This window comes from Perna viridis, chromosome 3, assembly GCF_037379345.1.
Source record: "Perna viridis isolate PV_CMFRI_1.1 ecotype Kerala chromosome 3, ASM3737934v1, whole genome shotgun sequence".
NCBI lineage: Eukaryota > Metazoa > Mollusca > Bivalvia > Mytilida > Mytilidae > Perna > Perna viridis.
Genome location: NC_142447.1, coordinates 21,695,528 through 21,714,186, shown reverse-complemented (window position 1 = coordinate 21,714,186; position 18,659 = coordinate 21,695,528). Strand labels below are relative to the sequence as shown.

At 31.6% G+C, this 18,659-nt stretch overlaps 1 protein-coding gene across 19 annotated transcripts in view; it reads right to left on the bottom strand.

The window, feature by feature from the left end:
* Nucleotides 1–18,659, bottom strand: part of LOC148621432 (uncharacterized) — a 53,896-nt gene that overhangs the window by 32,642 nt on the left and 2,595 nt on the right. For 5 of the 19 annotated variants that reach the window (XM_088575792.1, XM_088575807.1, XM_088575801.1 and 2 more), the window contains exons 2-11: nucleotides 16,735–17,386; nucleotides 16,099–16,311; nucleotides 15,388–15,462; nucleotides 13,501–13,629; nucleotides 12,826–13,049; nucleotides 10,992–11,022; nucleotides 10,088–10,184; nucleotides 8,995–9,015; nucleotides 4,508–4,723; nucleotides 304–482 (exon numbers count right to left, since the gene is read on the bottom strand). In XM_088575792.1, the coding sequence (XP_088431918.1) occupies nucleotides 304–482; nucleotides 4,508–4,723; nucleotides 8,995–9,015; nucleotides 10,088–10,184; nucleotides 10,992–11,022; nucleotides 12,826–13,049; nucleotides 13,501–13,629; nucleotides 15,388–15,462; nucleotides 16,099–16,311; nucleotides 16,735–17,380 (1,831 nt within the window). In that variant the 5' untranslated portion in view covers nucleotides 17,381–17,386. Of the gene's footprint in view, nucleotides 1–303; nucleotides 483–4,507; nucleotides 4,724–6,641; nucleotides 6,654–8,180; nucleotides 8,196–8,994; nucleotides 9,016–10,087; nucleotides 10,185–10,989; nucleotides 11,023–12,825; nucleotides 13,050–13,500; nucleotides 13,630–15,387; nucleotides 15,463–16,098; nucleotides 16,312–16,734; nucleotides 17,387–18,659 lie in introns of all 19 variants that reach the window. The other 14 variants (XM_088575794.1, XM_088575802.1, XM_088575803.1 and 11 more) reach the window with 10 other exon arrangements.

Here is an 18,659-nt window from a genome sequence, read left to right as displayed (position 1 = left end):
CTATTATTTGTTTTGATTTGATCGCTTATAAAAAAATAGACCACCCCCCTACAAAAGTAAGCTCATGTCAGTTGCAAACTGACCTAAAAAATTTTTTTAAAGATCAAGTGTGCTGATTTCAACATAGCCTATAAGCACAGATCAAATGAGTATTAAAAAACATAAATAATATTATTCAACAAATCCAAAAGGCATGTTTGAGTAGAAACATTGGAGAAGAGCAAAAAAATTAAAAAAAAATATCTCATGTTAAATCTGAACAATTTTTTTTAAAGAGAATTTTGATTTCTTGCTTTACTGTACCTTTATACTTTTTCATCTGTTCATGTACAGCCTTGGCATCCTCATCCTCTTCTGAGCTTTCCTCCCCTGTCTCTCCTGAAGAGGATTCCTCCTCTGAACCATGTTCTGTATCCAATGAGCCAGTCTCTACATTTTTGGACATGGACGAAGCACCTGGTCTAGGAGTTTCCGTCTTGAAACTACAGAATAGAATATTTTTTTGTCTTGAATATTAAAAAAAATAAATATTTTTTTTCGTAGTACTGGTAAACTTTTTATAAATGATAATCAAAATGATAAAATGTTTTCTGTGAAACTCAATCATATGTTTGTTTATGTTTTCTTTTGTGAATTGTTAAAATTAGACAAACAGAAAACTCGAAACCAGAATGCAGCAAATCATTTGCAGAACTTTTGATGTCTACTGGTAATTGGTTCTTGACTCAGGAATATCTGTACAACAACAAACAATACATTTGCCCTGTCAAAAAGTCTACTGATCCATAACTACAGAACAACAAGATAGCTAGGCGTAGCCACATGTCCACCATAGCAGGGGACAAAAATTGGGTCTTAATGGAACATTTAGTGATACTCACACTCCCCCCACATAATGATGAAAAAGGAGGGATGGCAAAAAGTTCAAAATGTCCCAACTCAAAAACTACATTTTTAATTTTGCTCAAAATTGACCTGAATTTTATGGCTCTAAACAAACTGCACAAAGTTTTAAAAAATTCATTGATCTATTCTTCTGATGTCACCTGAAAACTGTCAGGGAGAGGCAGACTGATGGACACAAAACTATTGACAGGGTAACACATAATACTTGCAACTTCATGTGAAGGGGTATAAAAAATAATGGCATAAGAAGGGGAGCTTCTAAAATACACCTGAGTTACTACATATGCTATATACAGACAGACAGACAGGCAGATCCATACCATAATTTATAATTTGTTCTTCAAAAAAAGGAGTGTGTAAAAATAGAACCGAAAAAAATTCTTTAAAATCAAAACACTGTACAGTTTGAATAAAACTAAAATTACAATATAAACTGTATTTTAATTTGTAAAAAAAGTTACTAATGTGTCAATATGTCTAGTTTAAATATCATATTTCTGTTCTTGATTAATTCGTACTAAAAGGTTCAGTTTACAGTCTTAAAATTAAATCTATCTAATCCAAGTTAGAGCAACAGCTAAACCTAACATTCTGGCCAAACATATGAACATGTATAGCGAATAGCTAAATGATCAATGATGACTGCTATTACTCTAACCATTACAATGGCAACTGCACCACTGAGAAAAAATAGCACTATTTTAGTGAAGAATGAAGCAAATCTTTAAATACGTACGAAACTCTATAAAATCTTTTAATTTTTCTCCTAATAGAAAAACAAAACACATTTAAAAATAGTAGATGAATTAAAATGCAAACTTCAATAAAACATGAAGCTGGACAATTTGTTGCACTAGGTAAACCCCCACTTGTACAGGAAGTTGATACATCAGAAAGCAACCAAAATCACTATAGCATATGGCTCTTCTATAACCGAAGTCACACACAAAATTTGAAATCAATCCATGCATTGGGAGCCGAGATTTTTCCGACAAAAATGTTCCCTATCATTCCATACAATGCAAAAAAAGAAAGTTGATATTTGACAGTATCTTAAATTGCTAACAACATATGCTCCATCTATATAAAGCCAGACACCAAATGTTAAGTCAGTTTATCCATTGTAAGTCGAGATAATTGGACAGTGTGATTCTAATGTATCACCCATTCATTAAGTGGAGATATAAAAATTACCAATAGAAATAAGTGATATGTTCATTTTGGCTGAAAACCATTAAACATTTTCTGACTTTTACTACAAAATCACAGTTAAACAAAGTTTATATATCATACTGAACTAAAAAGAACTGGATAAATATAACTATCATTATGAAATACTGTCTGAATCACAGACATGTCAGACAAAAATTCAGTCAGTCAGAAATTTAAAAGTATTTTCTTACTTACCGGTATATAGGAAAATAAGATCAAATTTGGGTTTAGGTGAGACAAGACAGAAAAATATTTCTTAATGACTGATATAAACAAAACAGATATACATTTTCCATGGATATGTATACCTCATAACCTACAGAAATAACCATCAAGGTGTTTGTAAAGTTTGGGTCTTTTTAAGATAATGATAGGTCAAATTAAGTTGAAATACTTAATGGAAAAATGGCGGGAACACCCCCCCACCCCCCAACTCCCACACACACATACTTTTTCGTTATTTCTAAGTCACATATGCTTCAGAATAAATTTAAATTGTTTCTGGGTTGTCTTCTAGATGTACTGAATATATATGAGGCAAAAAAGACCAAATTGAGAAAAGTAATGTGTTACCCATTGCCTGATTCTTACACAGAATGGTATTTAATACTGGTTAATCTTCACTGTTTTATGACCTACATATGTACATATAGTGTGCATTTTTTAATCTGATCAACTTTTGATCATGAACATGATAAAAAAATTGTCAAAACAGTCTATCATACTCATTATCATTTTTTACATAATTATTTTTGTGATCATGTTTGAACACATCTATGTTTATTAGATTCCGATAATATTTTTCAATGATCAAATTTATGTTCAACATTAAAAATGGCAGACACAGACATCGATGCCTTTTTCCTAACTCTAATCGCACAAAATCAACAAATTAACTAGTACATGTACTTATATATTGAAGAAGAAATTCAGACATGTAGACAGTTTTGAAAACTTTGCAATCAAAACAAAGGAAATCTAAGGACAGGATTCAAAGATACGCTGTGGATATTTCACCAGGTTATTCCTTATCAGACTTTCATAGGCACTTTCACCCAAGTCAGGTTAACGGACTCCAGTACCAATAACACATGCTATGCAAGCGATTTTTACATTCTATATTTCTTTTGTGTGTACTGAAAGTCAAGAATGTTGGTCACCATCGTTGATCATAAAATGATTATGGTTCATACATTGATAGTTTTTTTTCACTGATCACTTTTATGATCAATGTAAAAAAAATGCAACTATCATGATAGTGATCAGAATGAAAAAAATGCTCCCATAGAAAACCTGAAGATCTGAACTTGAAAGAATAATTTAGACAATAACAGGTCTCAAAAAGGGAACCTAAAATAACCAACACAACATCACAACTACATACCTAGAAAAGAAGTTGGTTATCCTTAAGGAAGATCTTTACATGTCAGACTCTGAATTCAAGATTATATAAAAAATTATTGACACATGTCCCTTCAGATAAGTCCATGACTAGCTACACTTCATTGTTTTGACAATCACTTTTACAACCAAAATGAAGATATCATAAACTGCTTGGATTTATGGTTTAAAAATATACAAGTGAAAAGAAAATGACATCATTTTTCTTCTACTGTTATTATGTAGTATATTTAATATAGAAATCATAGCATACATTGTATTCTCCAAAAGTGCTAAAGTTTTCAAACTTTATCATGATAATGCCTATAAATAGCCACACTTAAACACCTCTATTAATTTTATATGAGTTTATTATCTTATAAACACCTTGCTAGACTGTGATAAAGTACAAATAGAAAACTTGCTCCACAATATAGGTCATAAGTCAATAATGGAGTTAAAATCTAGAACTGAGATTTCTTACATGAACTTGAAATGATATAGGCAATATGGCTATCATTGTATCACTCAAAGTCAAAGTCCCATTACTCTGTAATGTCGAAGTCAGACTTAAGAACTTTTCTAATGGTTACAGGAACACAATTATTCAGAATGATATTTCAGTATGGGGAATATGGCAAAAATCTTGGGAAAAAAAATCTTAAAACCATCTTCAAACAAATGGAGCATTTTACTATTTGATGTTAAATGTTATTAAAAATTACTGGTAAAATGTTTTCAGCAGCATGACCTCTTTTGTATAATTCAAAGTCCCACAACTCTGCAATGACTTTATTTGCATGTTTAACGAAATATTTCATTACAATCAGTTCATCATCATATAATTGCTGAAGAACAGATTTTTAAGGTTACTAATACAAGTAAATTAATACAAGGTACCTCATATTTCTTGAAAGAGACCAATTTATACAAAATGTAATAATCATTTGGACTCACATAACCTGTTTAATGATAACTTCATCCATTATTGTTTTATACATGTACTAACTTTTCTGCTTCTTTTTCACTTTCTGTCTCACTTTCACTTTCACTTTCAGATGATCCCTCCTCTGATTCTGATTGGACAGGCCTAAGTGTCTCCCCCTGGAGGCTGCCACTTTGTCTAGGAGTAGGTGAAAGTTGAACAGGCTCCATTAGATCTGACAGTCCTCTAGCAACTTTACTGAATCTTTTGGTTGAGTTTGAGTTTGACACACGCACAAACCTAAAAATAAGTTAATTTACTTTTTTTGATAAAACATTGATTCAGTGAAAATGATCAATATAATTGTAATGTTAAGAAAAGTTATAACCAAGTATAAATAGTTTTATTAAACATGTAGTACATGTATGTATTGGTTCTATCATAGAAATGAAAGATACAAAATAATACTGTAAACTGTGAGCTGAAAAAAATTTAAAACAAAATAATTTAATGGAATTATTTGCACTTAATGGTCTTACTAAACATTTAAATGAAAAATTCATTACTGCCAAATACGAAACTTATTTGTTAATATTTTCACAATAATCAAATCTAATATTACAGAATTTGTAATATAACAGGCAGATTTTCTCAAATTACTGTTAAGAGCATCGTGGAGCACAGCATGATACGACAGCAGCATGTCGAACTATCTTTACTTAAGGCAAGCGTGGACACAATATTAATTTTTGACACACTTAAATAACTCGTTTGGACACAATATTGCACAAAATTTTAAATTTAATCGAAAATTTTCCAAATCTAACAAAAAATAAACTAAAGGTAACAAATGTCAATAACGACAATGAAAGTTTGATACCATTATACAACAAAAAATTTTTTGTCCTGTCCTATTAAAACTCAAATCCTGTTCAAGTATATAATTGCAATATTGCAATCTCTATTGTGTGCCTAAATTGCCATAGTAGACCTAGACACTGCAATAATTTTTTAATTGAATTTACTAGATACCATAACTATTGCCTATAAAAAATGCCTCCATGTTTTGTTAAATAAAAGTTGCAAAATGTATCAAAACTTTGTTGCTTAGTTCCCACATCATAGACTTGCAGATGTTTATGTGCTTTAAGACTATATAACCTGATGTGCATGTCGTCTTTTCTAACTAGTGTGTAAGCATATGCTAATTTATCTACAATGAACCTGAATTTTTGCAATACATACATTTTTTTTTCTTTTCACATTTCTTTACAAATATGAGGATGTGCAGTGAAGGTTCTAATTAATGTACTAGTATAAGGGTTTCCTCAACATTCATTGAAGACCAATGGGTGGCCTTGGGCTGACATTTTCATCCCGTTGGGGTTGTTGACTGACATATATATCATACTTATCTTCATTATAGTACAGATTTTATAACTATCATACGAATGGTCTTTCATACAGGATTGCTACATGTAGCCAATGATCTTTCAAACAAGATTGCTACATGTAGCCAATGATCTTTCAAAAAAGACAGCTACATGTAGACATATGTTCCACGACACAAATGAAATGTCAAATACTTTTCTAACGATCTTGGTCTCAAAATTCCTATATAAATCAGTGTAGTATGCACATCTACACATTTATCCTACTAATTATCATAGGATAATTATCATACACCCACAAGCAATTTGAGATGAGGAAAAAAACTTACAAATCCATAAATTGAGGTTTTTGTCTTATATATATAATTTATCTAATCAAAAATACAAAAAATAAAGTACTGGTAAAATATAAATAAATATTAGGTAATATTAGACATTATGTACAAAACAATCATGCAAAGACTACTGATAATATACAATTGAACTAAATCTACTTTGACTATGTTCATCAAGCAAAAAAAAAAAACTCCAAAAGTAAATAAAAATTCAGTTTTAGACGTAAAATTAAATTAAGGTCTGAAACTCTTTGACCACCCCAAAAAGTTTATTTTCTGAAGATAAAATTTAGAAATAAAGGTAAGTACGCAAGAAAGGTCATAATCAAGTTTGATATCAAAGAAACAGGCTAACCTGCCAAACTTTATTATTGATTAAAGTATTTTCAACGGTTTATTTCTAAATTACTCATAAGCAAAATGTTTAATTTAAATCAAGCATTTTAAACAAAAATGGGAGACAACCAAGGAAAGCTTCCAATAACAACTCACTCTTCTCTTTGGCTGAAAACGTGAAAAGGTAATTATTCATAGTAGGTAATATCAAGGCTTTTATTGATGTATTAAAAAATCTGCATGGTGCAGTTTGATACGACTGCAAATGTCCAACCCTGAACCTGTTTGGGCAAATATAGACAGATCAGTCAAGCTTGATAGAGCTCTGACTTTGAATTGAAATCAAGTGTTTGACAAAAAATACGAATTTGACCAGAATCAAAGTGACATCTTTTTGGCCCCATTATTCTTAAATTATTCAAGGCACAACCATCAAAATCAATTCCAGCCATCTTTTGAAGATCCTCTGTGCACTTCAACTCAAGTTATTGTTTGAACACAGGAAAATGCTTATTTCTGGCCCCTAATTCAGGAGCACTTGAAGTTACAACCCAAAAATTCTACCCTAGCCTTCACTTTGTATTATGGCACTGTGTGGTATAGTATCACTTTGACTTATGTTACTGTCTACCATTTGAAAAATGCTCATTTCATTTTTGACCCCTTTTGGCCCTTAATTCCTCAATGATTCAAGTCAAAATCCTCAAATCAATCCTACCCTTCCTTTTAAGGTAAGAGACCTACTATTGGACAGAAATCCGTTTACTGTTACTCAAATCATCATTCAGACATCAGAAAAAGCATTGTTTCTACTACTTTTTTTTGCCCAAATTCTAAACACTTTATATCACGACCCCATCAATCAATTCTAGCTTTATTTTATTAAGGCAACTTTAAACACAATGTCATAGAGATCAATACTCCAATTATTGTCTGGACTTCAAATGTTACAAACAAAAATGAGGACTACATGATGCCATGATATGTTGGGTATTGTTTTGTGGTCCTACAATAGTAAAACACATTCAAACTATTTAGATTGTCAGGAATTATCATTGCTAGGAATTCAGCACCACTCTAGCTGCAATGAAACCTTCCCTCTACAAATGATGAAATATGATGTCCTATCCAACCTTATGATTGAACCTTTCAGAAACTAGTGTTATGTAGGTTATTGTGGCATGCAATACTACCCTAGCCATACAGGATTCAAGAGGTCAGTCTGGGCTAGATCTCAGCTTTTGATAAGGTTGTACATCACAACAAAATGTGATTAAAATGTCAATGATACTATAGAACTGTTGTTCAAAGGGTATCTATTTTCATGGTTTTTGTAAATGAGAAATTTTCTTTGAAAACTATGCAGCTTGTGTGAAATCAACAAATGACTTGAAGTGGGACCCACCTAAAATGGGCCCTAATCTTTTAACAAATACCTCACAGAAAAAAAAAAAAAATGGCCAACAAGTGATATTGTTAAAATACTGGGAAAATTTGAAAACATAAGCAATTTATGTTAATCAAGTATGACACATCAGAAGGAGGAAAATATGAGAATGGCAGAAAAAAATGACAAACAGAAATAAAACATTAACAAAGTTGTATATATTTAAGTAGGTGAAAAATCAATGGATAACAAAGTGACCTCTTGAACTGTGGGAATGATAAGTCATAGGATACTGAATGACTGATTACCTTCCTGCCTGGTACCTATATATATATGATTTAATACACCGTTATATCCTACTCACCAAGCACATGTAAAGTCATCAGGCCTGTAGCCCAATTTTTTTAAGGTGGGTTTGAAGTGGATAACTTGGACGAAATTTTCTACATTTAACCAATACAACGAATGTTTTAACCTCCTCTACCCTGGCTACAGAGGCTGTAATTTTGTTCTTGGAAATTCATAGTATGAAAGTGATTATTTATACATAAAGTTATTGTCTACAGCATCCTTCAACATCGTGAAAGATTTACACTGAATGGTTAAACATGGTTGAATGCATATTTAAAAAATTAAATTGTTATATTTTTGATAAAACATAATACATGTATATGATAACTTAATACAATACAAAATGTACATGTAAGTACTTAGGCCTTGGGCTAACATTTTCATCCTGGTACAGTTGTTGTCTCTTTGACATATATACCCTACTATTCTCATGTTATTAAACCAGTTATCATATATTTCAATTAAGTAGGACCTATTTCAGCCAAATGAGTTGGTTAAGAAAGAAAAATCAAAGTAATATCTTACAGACTAAGAATAATACCAAAGACATAGTGTTATATAACAGCAAACAGATCTTTCTCCATAAACAACCCTCAAAATTTAAGAAATGAAAAAATGCTTTCAGAATTACAAATGATAGGAGAGGTTATTGTATTAGAGAGTGTTAGTGCAAAGTAAACCAAAATTTTTTCCCCATCAAATCTAGATCGTGCACAAATTGTTTTCCCTTTCCAAATAGCATCAAATTTTCAATAACACACACTCTCTTACTTTTTTGAACGGATCCTTGTACTGTTAGAATAGGCAAAGATAAATATTGATATACATAACACATTTTTACAGCGCATACAATGATGATATATTAAGGAAACACTTTGAAGTATTTTAATTTTTGGATACTCAGTTTTGTAGATTAGGTAAAAAACACAAGTTAATGGATTCTTGAATTCGTAGTTTTGAAATTTTCAGTATACATGTCAATGAAAATCTCCTTTTTGTTGGGAACCAAATTTCATGGTTTGGCCTACCCGAGAAAATCCTGAATATTGGTACCCAATGAACAACAGTACTTTCACTGTAGCATTTGTTTACCTTTCATTAAATGAATTTTCTCAGACTGTAAGCTTCAGAATTAAGAAAGAGATTTAAACTCGCTATCAGACAAATATTCAAATTCATATGAATTAGTCTATTGATAAATTTTCTGAAAGAACGTTTAAACCACTTCGACATTTTTTTTGCTGTTAATTACCTAAGGCAAAGTCATTCAATCTAGCCTTACTCTATCCCCCTAACAACATCATTGTATGCACTGTAATGGAGTTTAATTGTGCCCATACATTAAATATGGTGTGAAATTAATATAATTAATTTTTTTGGCAATTATGATAGTAGAATTTGTGATAGTGTTCAAAATTTTCAAAATTAAAAAATATACATGTATCATATTTGAGATAAATTATAAACAAAACCTCTTGTGAGTTTTATCATGTAAGGAAATAGAGTTGTCTTCCTTTGAATACAAATGTGGTCTTATTGGGCTAATAAGGTTATAACGGTTATTATGATTTTTGGCAAACTTTGATCTTTACATTGAAAAGACTGAAACACGTTTTTTGTGATAAAAAATGTACAACAAACAGTTTATAATAAAGGATAATAAAAAAAAGTTTAACTGCATCTCTGTACAATCATTATTATTTAACAAGCATTCTATAAAAATATATCAGTTACTCCAAATAACTGTTTTCATTTTTTAATTCAATCATGTTCATTAAGATCCCTCTTTTCTCATCATTCATCCAATTAAGCTAAGAAACCAAGAATAGCCCTATAACTCCTCACAAATACTACTTGACAGTACCTTTTCTGCAGCATCTTCCCTTGTGGATCATTGACTCTACTAACAGCCAAGACTTCTTCAACAATAGGTTGATCAGCAGTTGGTCTAGAGGCCTGCCAATATCCAATTGAAAATAAATAGTAAATAAATATAAAATAATATTTTTTTTTTTTAGTTTTGATTCCTATTGACAATGGAGGACAACTGAATATAATGAAGTGTACTGTTTTTTAATACGTTTACATGTGATAAATCAAAATCTAAATAGACCACAAACTTAAGCATTACAAACTAGAGGTTAATTTATTACCAAATCCACCTGAAGTGTATCCAGAATTTTTCACTACATTCCATTTGGAACTACTTATACACTTTTAGCATTTTTGCTTTCAAGAAACCTTATATTTTTAGAAGTTTCTTTCCTTGCATACAAAACTGCAAAGAAAGTATGAAACTTTAAAACAATCTATCATATAATTGCTTCTTAAGGAGGTAGAGCTTGGCTAAGAAAAATAACTCTTGAAATCAGTGATATGTTTGTATCATATTAAATTTCACCAAAGCTTATCAAGCTTTCATTTGAAACAGAATGAAATAAGTCCAAGTTCCTTTGATGCTAACATGAGATTGATGTAAAATACCGAATACAAACGTTCCAATGATTTGTAAGAGTTGTGTTCCTTATCTTAGGTCTTCCTCCTTAAAGCCTTTCATAGTTAATTTCTTGGTTTTCATGCTATTTTTCATGGAAACAAATGCGTAAGAAAATTATTTCTATTTACATGCAACAAAAAATTAATTAAGCCACTTTCTTTTTTATTCAACTGATATGGCAATGAAAATGGGTGATGAGGCACCCTCAAAAGAGATGAGGGAGGGCCTGAGAACTTAGTAATTAACTTTGTGAGGCAAATCATAAATACCCTTTTGAATCCTGATTTGAGGGGTCCAACATCCTGAAAATAACAAGGAAGAATATATAAATATAAAAATCATTTAAGAAATACTCGCTTTGTTATCTATTAGTTGAAATCAACATTGAAACTTATTTACCAGGTAAATATGACACAGAAAGACATCTTAAAAAAAATGGGCCACATGTTACTTTTATGAACTACAACAAGAGGCTCCCAGGAGCCTGAATCATTCACCTGGTTAAATTTTTGCCTTCAAGGCAATAACTCTAACAATTTTGACTCAAGAAGACTTTGGTAGAACTTACAAGGATTATTTCAGCAATTGAAAGTATCTTTCCATCTATCAGATTGCAATTATAGTTGCATGGATTAGTTCAGTTGCCACAATGCTCCAAAACCTAGGTAAATGAAATTTTGAAGGTCCTAGGGTAGAATATTGAGGATACTGGACCATTTAAATCCTTGTTCCAAACCATTATCATAAATGATCCCAAACTGAAGCTGACAAAATTTTATTGAAGAGACATTCTCAAGTACACAAGGATATTAAAGAAGTTTATCGCCTCTGCCCCCTATAAAACGTGAAGGAATACAAAAAATCATAATTAAGACGTTTATTATGATTCCTGAGGTTACTTCAATGTATAAAAGGTAATATATATGATAGTTGTTATCACATAACAGAGTACTAAAAATTGGGAAATTATAGCAATATATTCTTTTTGATGTTAAAACTTGTTTGTGATTGTAAAAAATGTACTTTTAAATTACTTTTCACAGAACCCAAAAAATAAATTATTTATTTAAAACTTTAGTTTTTCATGGTCATCTCATTGTACCCGTTCTTTATTACAATTTCTCTAAATTCCTGTTCAATGAAGATGGAAATTTTGCATACAAATCTTATTTGTACTTCATAAATGTTTTAGACACATCTGATTCAAGTAGTCTCAAGAGATGATCAAAAGGGGAAAACACCTTTTGATATGCATGAATGACTTTATGATCCAAACATATTTTTTGTGATCGACATTAAACATATGTTGCAATCAAAGATCAAACAACTGAAATAACAGCTGCACTGATCATTTACGACTCTGTAAAACAATTTTTTTTAATTTCAAAAGGCAAAATTCTCAAAGGTAAAATTAATAATTATTTTATTTTTATAAATTTATATATTCTACAAAAAATTAGTACTCTACATTGAACGCAATGTCATAATTTTAGAAATTTGGTTATTTATAGCAGTAGTTGTAATTTTCATTTATAAATTAATTTAATATTGAAAGAAAAAAAATCAACAGGTAAAAATTTATATTTAATTTTTAAAACACTTGTTCAAAAGGTGCAAATCTTCAATGGGTATACAGAGAAACCTGACTAAACTAAACCACATATGGACTTTAAAATGGTTTGGACAAACAAGGTTCAAAATACAATTAAATTGATATAAAGGGACTTTAAAAAGATGGATTCTCAAATTATTCAGGGTTCAATTTATGAAGGTTTCACTGTATAAACGCTGCGTTAAGGTACTGTATTTTCTGTGCACAGTTTTACAAAAAGTACCGGTAACAATCTATAACACAAAGTGACAAAGAAATTCAACACGTTATAAATGTAAGAAAAAAATTCTGTCCATAATAGAAGGTCCACATCTTCAATATGTATAGGAGGTGCACTTCAATATGTACATAAAAACTGTAAAAACTATGAATATGAGTCTATATCAAATCACATCTAAATATAAAGTGATTCAAGATAATTACTCCATTCCAGTTCAATAATAAATGGTATCATACATTTTATAAGTACAGTTTACTTGAATATTATGCCCACCTCTTTTGTAATATGACCAAAAGGTTTTTCTCTTTCTTTGATCTGTGCCTCCAGAGCTTGCTTGAGTTTCTCTACAATTCTGCTCTGGGCTGTTATATTACTCTCTTTGGCTGCCAGTACACCTAATGCCTTCTTAAAAAACTCTATGGATTCATCAAAGTTTTCCTCAGAGAAAGCTACAGAACCCAGTCCTTCTGATACCTGCCAAGTTGTCCTATTGTCATCTACAATAAATAATGATTGTGAAATGTCAATTAACTGCAACCATAACAAGGAGATAGCTAGCTCACAGAGATGTTGATGAAAATTCAATTTGCCCACATTGAAAACAAGGTGGCCTTAGGTTAACCCATGTTGAAAGATACATAAAATATGGAGGTCCTTCGGGCAAGTGTTATTTAACTTCTATTTGTCCGAATGTTGACTTTACTTTCCCGTGAAATGGGACAGACCTGCCTAACCTTCATAAAAATTTTCAACAAATACATTGAAAGATCAACTTAATCTAACTTTGATTTAATTTTTAAAGCAGCACTATGTACCAGCTGTTTTTCTTATTTTTTGCATAAAAGAACAATGGTTTATAAAAGTATTTAGCTGTGTTTAAAAAAAAAGTAAGTTGACCTTCCAACCTATTCTTTTTTTTCAGTCTAGTACAACTACAAGTAATGCTACCTGTATCCTCAGCTGCTAACAGTGCATGTTTAAAGGCTTCTTTAGACTTGTGTATGTCTCCAATCTGGCTGTAAGCATAGGCCAAATTAGCATAGCACTGACCCTGGGAGTTGCGGTTCTGAAGGCGAGCTGAAACAAATATGATAAACCATATATGTAAATTGAAGATCACTGGTTGCAAAACATAATGAAATTAAAATGTTGAAAACAAAGAAAAACTGGTGGCAGCATCCATACATTGTACTTAAGAATTATTATTGTTTTATTAAGTTGACATGTGACATGTGACATGTGACACACAGTTGAACATACTGAAAGTGGCATATCATAAAACATGTACAATAAAAACTAGAAAAACTGTGAGCAAATTTTATTTGATGATATCCCTGCTCCCCTCCCTAGAAACCATATAGGAAACCCCACATTCTGATGAAGAATAGGAGATCACATGGGCATCATGTGATAAAGAATCTGTAAAGGTTTTATTTAATTCTATTCAGCAGTTTTAGAGGAGTTGTGGATTAAATGATGGTCTTCCTTGGGCAACCAATAACAAAGTCCATATTTTGCATCAAGAAACCCCCAAAAAATCTTCTGATAGAAAAAACAAAATAGGAGGTGCAGAATGGTATCATGTTATACTGAATTTGTGAAAGTTGTATGAAATTCAATACAGCAGTTTACAGAGGAGTTTTGGATTAAAACTGAGGAGGGACAAAAAGATGGAAGAACTAACAGACACATGATCACTACATAGTTCCAGCTTTGCAGGGGAGAGGGTGGTACATACATTTCAAAACAGTTGTATACATATTATTTTAGCAATACAAGAAGTCAAGAATATTTTATATTTATAATAACTTGAATTTTGTGTAAAAATTATGGTTTTAGTCAAGTGCTGATACATAATTATAATATCTTGTGCATTACTGGTATACAAGTTGGGTTAGAATACCAAACACTGTTTGAACTATCTAGGTGTCTATCCAAACCTATACCATATAAATAACAAGGCAGATACAAAAGTGAACATGTCAAGATAATGAGAAATCCTCAATAGCGCATAGAAAACCTATATTTTCTAGCTACTTATAACAGTAAGTTCAGCTTTTTGTTTTTTTCTTTTACAAAAAAAATATGAATTTGTTTTTATTCAAAACAGCTGATCATGCACTAAAAATAAATTTCTTTTCATTTAAACCCCTCCCACATTCATATTGGCTTAATTTCTCTTGGAGTGTTAAATTTTCTAGGTCATCCCTGGTCTTTAAGATATTATAAACTACCTCTCCCCTTTTGGCAGGTATCTAGTAAACATTTTTTTGGTTTTTCTGACATTAATAATTCTATTTTTTAAATCTGATGGTATAAATAAAATATATTTTATTTCCATGAAAATGTACTTATGCATCACATTGCCATCCAGTTATATAAAATATCACATGGTACTATGTGATCATCATAAAAATAAATTATTCTATGTTCTAACAGTAGCAGATTTAGAGAGGTGGGGGCAGGCTCGTATTTGTCTTTTTTAGGTAAAAAATGAACAAAATTTAAAAAATATTTCCATCAATTCCAACCCCTTAACTCCCGGATCTGCCACTGCATAGATATTTTAAAAGTTTGTAAATGATTGATTTTCCAAAAAATTATCAATGAAAACTATAACAGAGAAAACCCACAAAGGTATGTTTTAAATCTTTTATTGCCCTGATTTATTTACAGCAAAAAAAGAAATGAGAATATGTAAGAGGTAAAAAACTATTTTTTTTTGCAGGAGATGCTGTCTAACAATTCCTTTAAAGAAATTCAACCAAAGCATTTAACCTATTGCAGATACTATGTAATTCTAGCAAGCTGCATTGTTTACACCTGTGCATTTACCGAAATCATTTCTCAATACCGAAAACGTTGGCAAACCTTTGGGAGGTTTCTCTCTTGTGTTAAGATATCTGCTCCCTATGTAATGGAGAAACAAGGCCTTGAAAATAGGACTTTATGATATACAGCATGTAACACAGGGTAATGATTTAACAAAAAAAATTTATATAAAAAAACTGATTTTAAATGAATTAAATCATTTGACATTGACCAAAAATTGGTTTACAGAGAACATTTTGCCTCATTATAATATTAAACAGTTAAGAGGAGCTCTTTCAAATGGAAAGCAATGATTTACTGAGATATTTACCTACTTCTAAAGAATTCACTCTGAGCATGTTTGCTAGTGCTTCAATTTTTCTGAAGATTCACTGAGGAATACAAATTTTCATTTGAATTTAAATTTCATTTCTGGGTTTGACATCCCTCCCCTCCCCCCCCCAAAAAAAAAAAAAACTAGAAAAATTAAAAGTGAAGCTCACTGATGGATACCCAAATAAAGTCCTTAAAAAGGAAGTTGATGTGATGTCAGCCTGAAAACAAATCAATTCAAATCACAAACCTACATGTATATAAAGTTTCTGTCATAATATCAAGTAGCTGTGATAAGCAGAGCAGAGAATATTGTAAAGAGTAGTTGTGGACAGAAACCATAATCACTATATAGCGAGGGGTATAATAATGAATAAAGAAGCCTTTAATGAGCAATCTTACCATGCATATCAGCAGCAGATTTATGAAAACTTATAGCTCTTTGGTATTCTCCAATGAAGTTGTAAGCAGCACCAAGGTTTTGGCGTACAACTGCCTCTCTCTTCCTATCCTCACTGGTCTGGACCAATGGTAGAGCTTCCTCAAAACATTTTACTGCTTTGTCATATTTCTGTAACTGTGTATACAACAAACCTAGGTCATTGAAGACATTTCCTGAAAAAAAATACAGCATAGAAAATCAGTTACTAGTACATGTTTGCACATTAGATTGTCTGATATAAAACAGGAGATAGTACATATATATACATGTATGCACATGTATAAATGATAGCTGTTACTTCATTCAGTTTCATCTTTATGTTTTATTTGTACATTTGTGTTACATCTTTTACCTTCTTGTGTTTAGTCTTGTATTTACTATTTACCTACATAATGTGAAAAAATTAAGTTGTGGGTTTCAACTTTAGTGGAATCGGCAAAGTTTCTTTTCATTTATTCGTAGAGTTTTAAGTTCGTAGATGCAGTTTGTCCATTAATGTACACAACAAAAAATAAAAATTTCCAACTCTATGAAAAAATCCAAATTATTTCACGCGAGTTTAAACAATTTTAACCGAGTTCATCATACATATTAACCTGATTCTGCTGTATTATCACATTTCTCTGACAGTTTATAGCATTCATCAGCTGCAGACTCAGCCCTCTCTATGTCACCATAACTATTATAAGCGTTTGCCTTCTCACATAGTGCCCACATTTGCTTCTCAATGTTATCCTGCATGGCATAAGCCTCTGCAAGCTGGTGGTAGGTATTCATGAGATGATTGTTCCTGGTATTATGACATAGTACAGCTAGCTTCAGCAAGGTCTCGATCTCCATTGAAAGGTTGTCTCGCTCACATCTGTACTCACCTAAAGCCTTGTTAAAAGCCCTTATTGCCTCTGGAAAATTTTTAGTACTTTCATAACCAAGACCAAAGTTGAAATACAGGTCACCATTTGATCTTCCATCCTTCCTTTCTTCAGTGGGAATAGCATGGTTAAGAACATTCAAACCTTTCTCTCCTTGCCCCATGGCAATGTAAGCTGCCCCAAGGTTAAATGCACAGGCTCTTTCCATGTACTCATCATCAAGGTCACCAGCAAATTTGTATGCATACTTGAAAGCCTTTACAGCACCTGTTAAATGACCACTTTGTAAGAGTTCTGTCCCTTGTTTAGAATATTTTTCTACTTCAACTGCTGCAGCAATGGCAGTACCTCTGTCTAACATGGTGCTCATCACAGCCTTAGAATAACAAAAAAAATAATTCTGGTTATGCATATTATGTCTTTCAAAATATTTCTTGGTTAAATCCTAGTCTTAGGCAAACGAGTAGCTAAAACAACCAAATCAGCCATCTTGACCATCTGTCGTGCATCATATAAAGTTCAAAATTCTTCAATAAGTAAGGAAACATTAAGCATATATGCATATATATAAAATGCTCCAGAAAGAAGCCAAATCTTAGTAGTAGAGGAAAAACATTTTTTTCATAAAATAAAAAGAAAATTAAGTAAAATACACGAGTATTATAGGTCCTAAAAATAAGCAAAATGACAGAAAATGGATTTCTGACACATGAATACCACAATAGCATGATGTCACAACAGAACCTTTGAAAAGTTGGACCAAGATTTTATCAGACCAACTTTGGTGCTACATACAACTTCAATCGTTTTATTACATGATGGTAACAATACAAGAATTTCACTATAAAATTGTTGTATTACATTATTAAACTGTTACTGTGAGGATACTTTAATTCATGGATACCCATTTTCATGGATAAGAGAAGAAACACAAGGTCATGGATTCTTGAATTCATGGTTTTGAGGTTTTCAGCATACACATTAATGGAAATCTTTTCATTTGGGAACCAAATTTTGTGGTTTGGCCTACCCACAAAAACCACGAAAATTGATACCCAACGAACAACAGTACATTCACAGTATTCTTTGAAATTTCTTCATTCAGGATTAGATTATTCCACTGCTGGTATCTAGAGGCTGATCTAGAATTAACTAACTTAAAGTTATTTTAGGGGCAAACTCAACTAATATCAAGGAAATTGTATGCATTATTCGATTAATCACGGTTTTTCCTGTCTTGAATTATTCTTAGTTGGACTGATATGTATGACTCTTCATAGTGCTTAATCAATAAACCGATTTTCAAATCAAGGGGGCCATGCAACATACTTTACTGACATTGTTAGAGTTCAATACTAGTATATTGGCCCCCAGACATACTATGAACCCTAGTCAATTGTGTTCATATTTGAACTACTTTTTTCACTCCAAAATTTGATTTGAGTCAAGACAGATGTAGAGTGGCATTGATCTGATCCTCACAGTGCCAGCCACATAGAAACAGAAAATAAAGCCGAGCATTAAAGCTAACCCAGTACTGCTGCAACATTTGTAGTTCCTTGTGCCCCCCCCACCAGTGTGTTTAACTTGAGGAGTCTGAGATCTTCTCAACTAAATAGGATATGCCATACACATGTAATGGTTGTCTT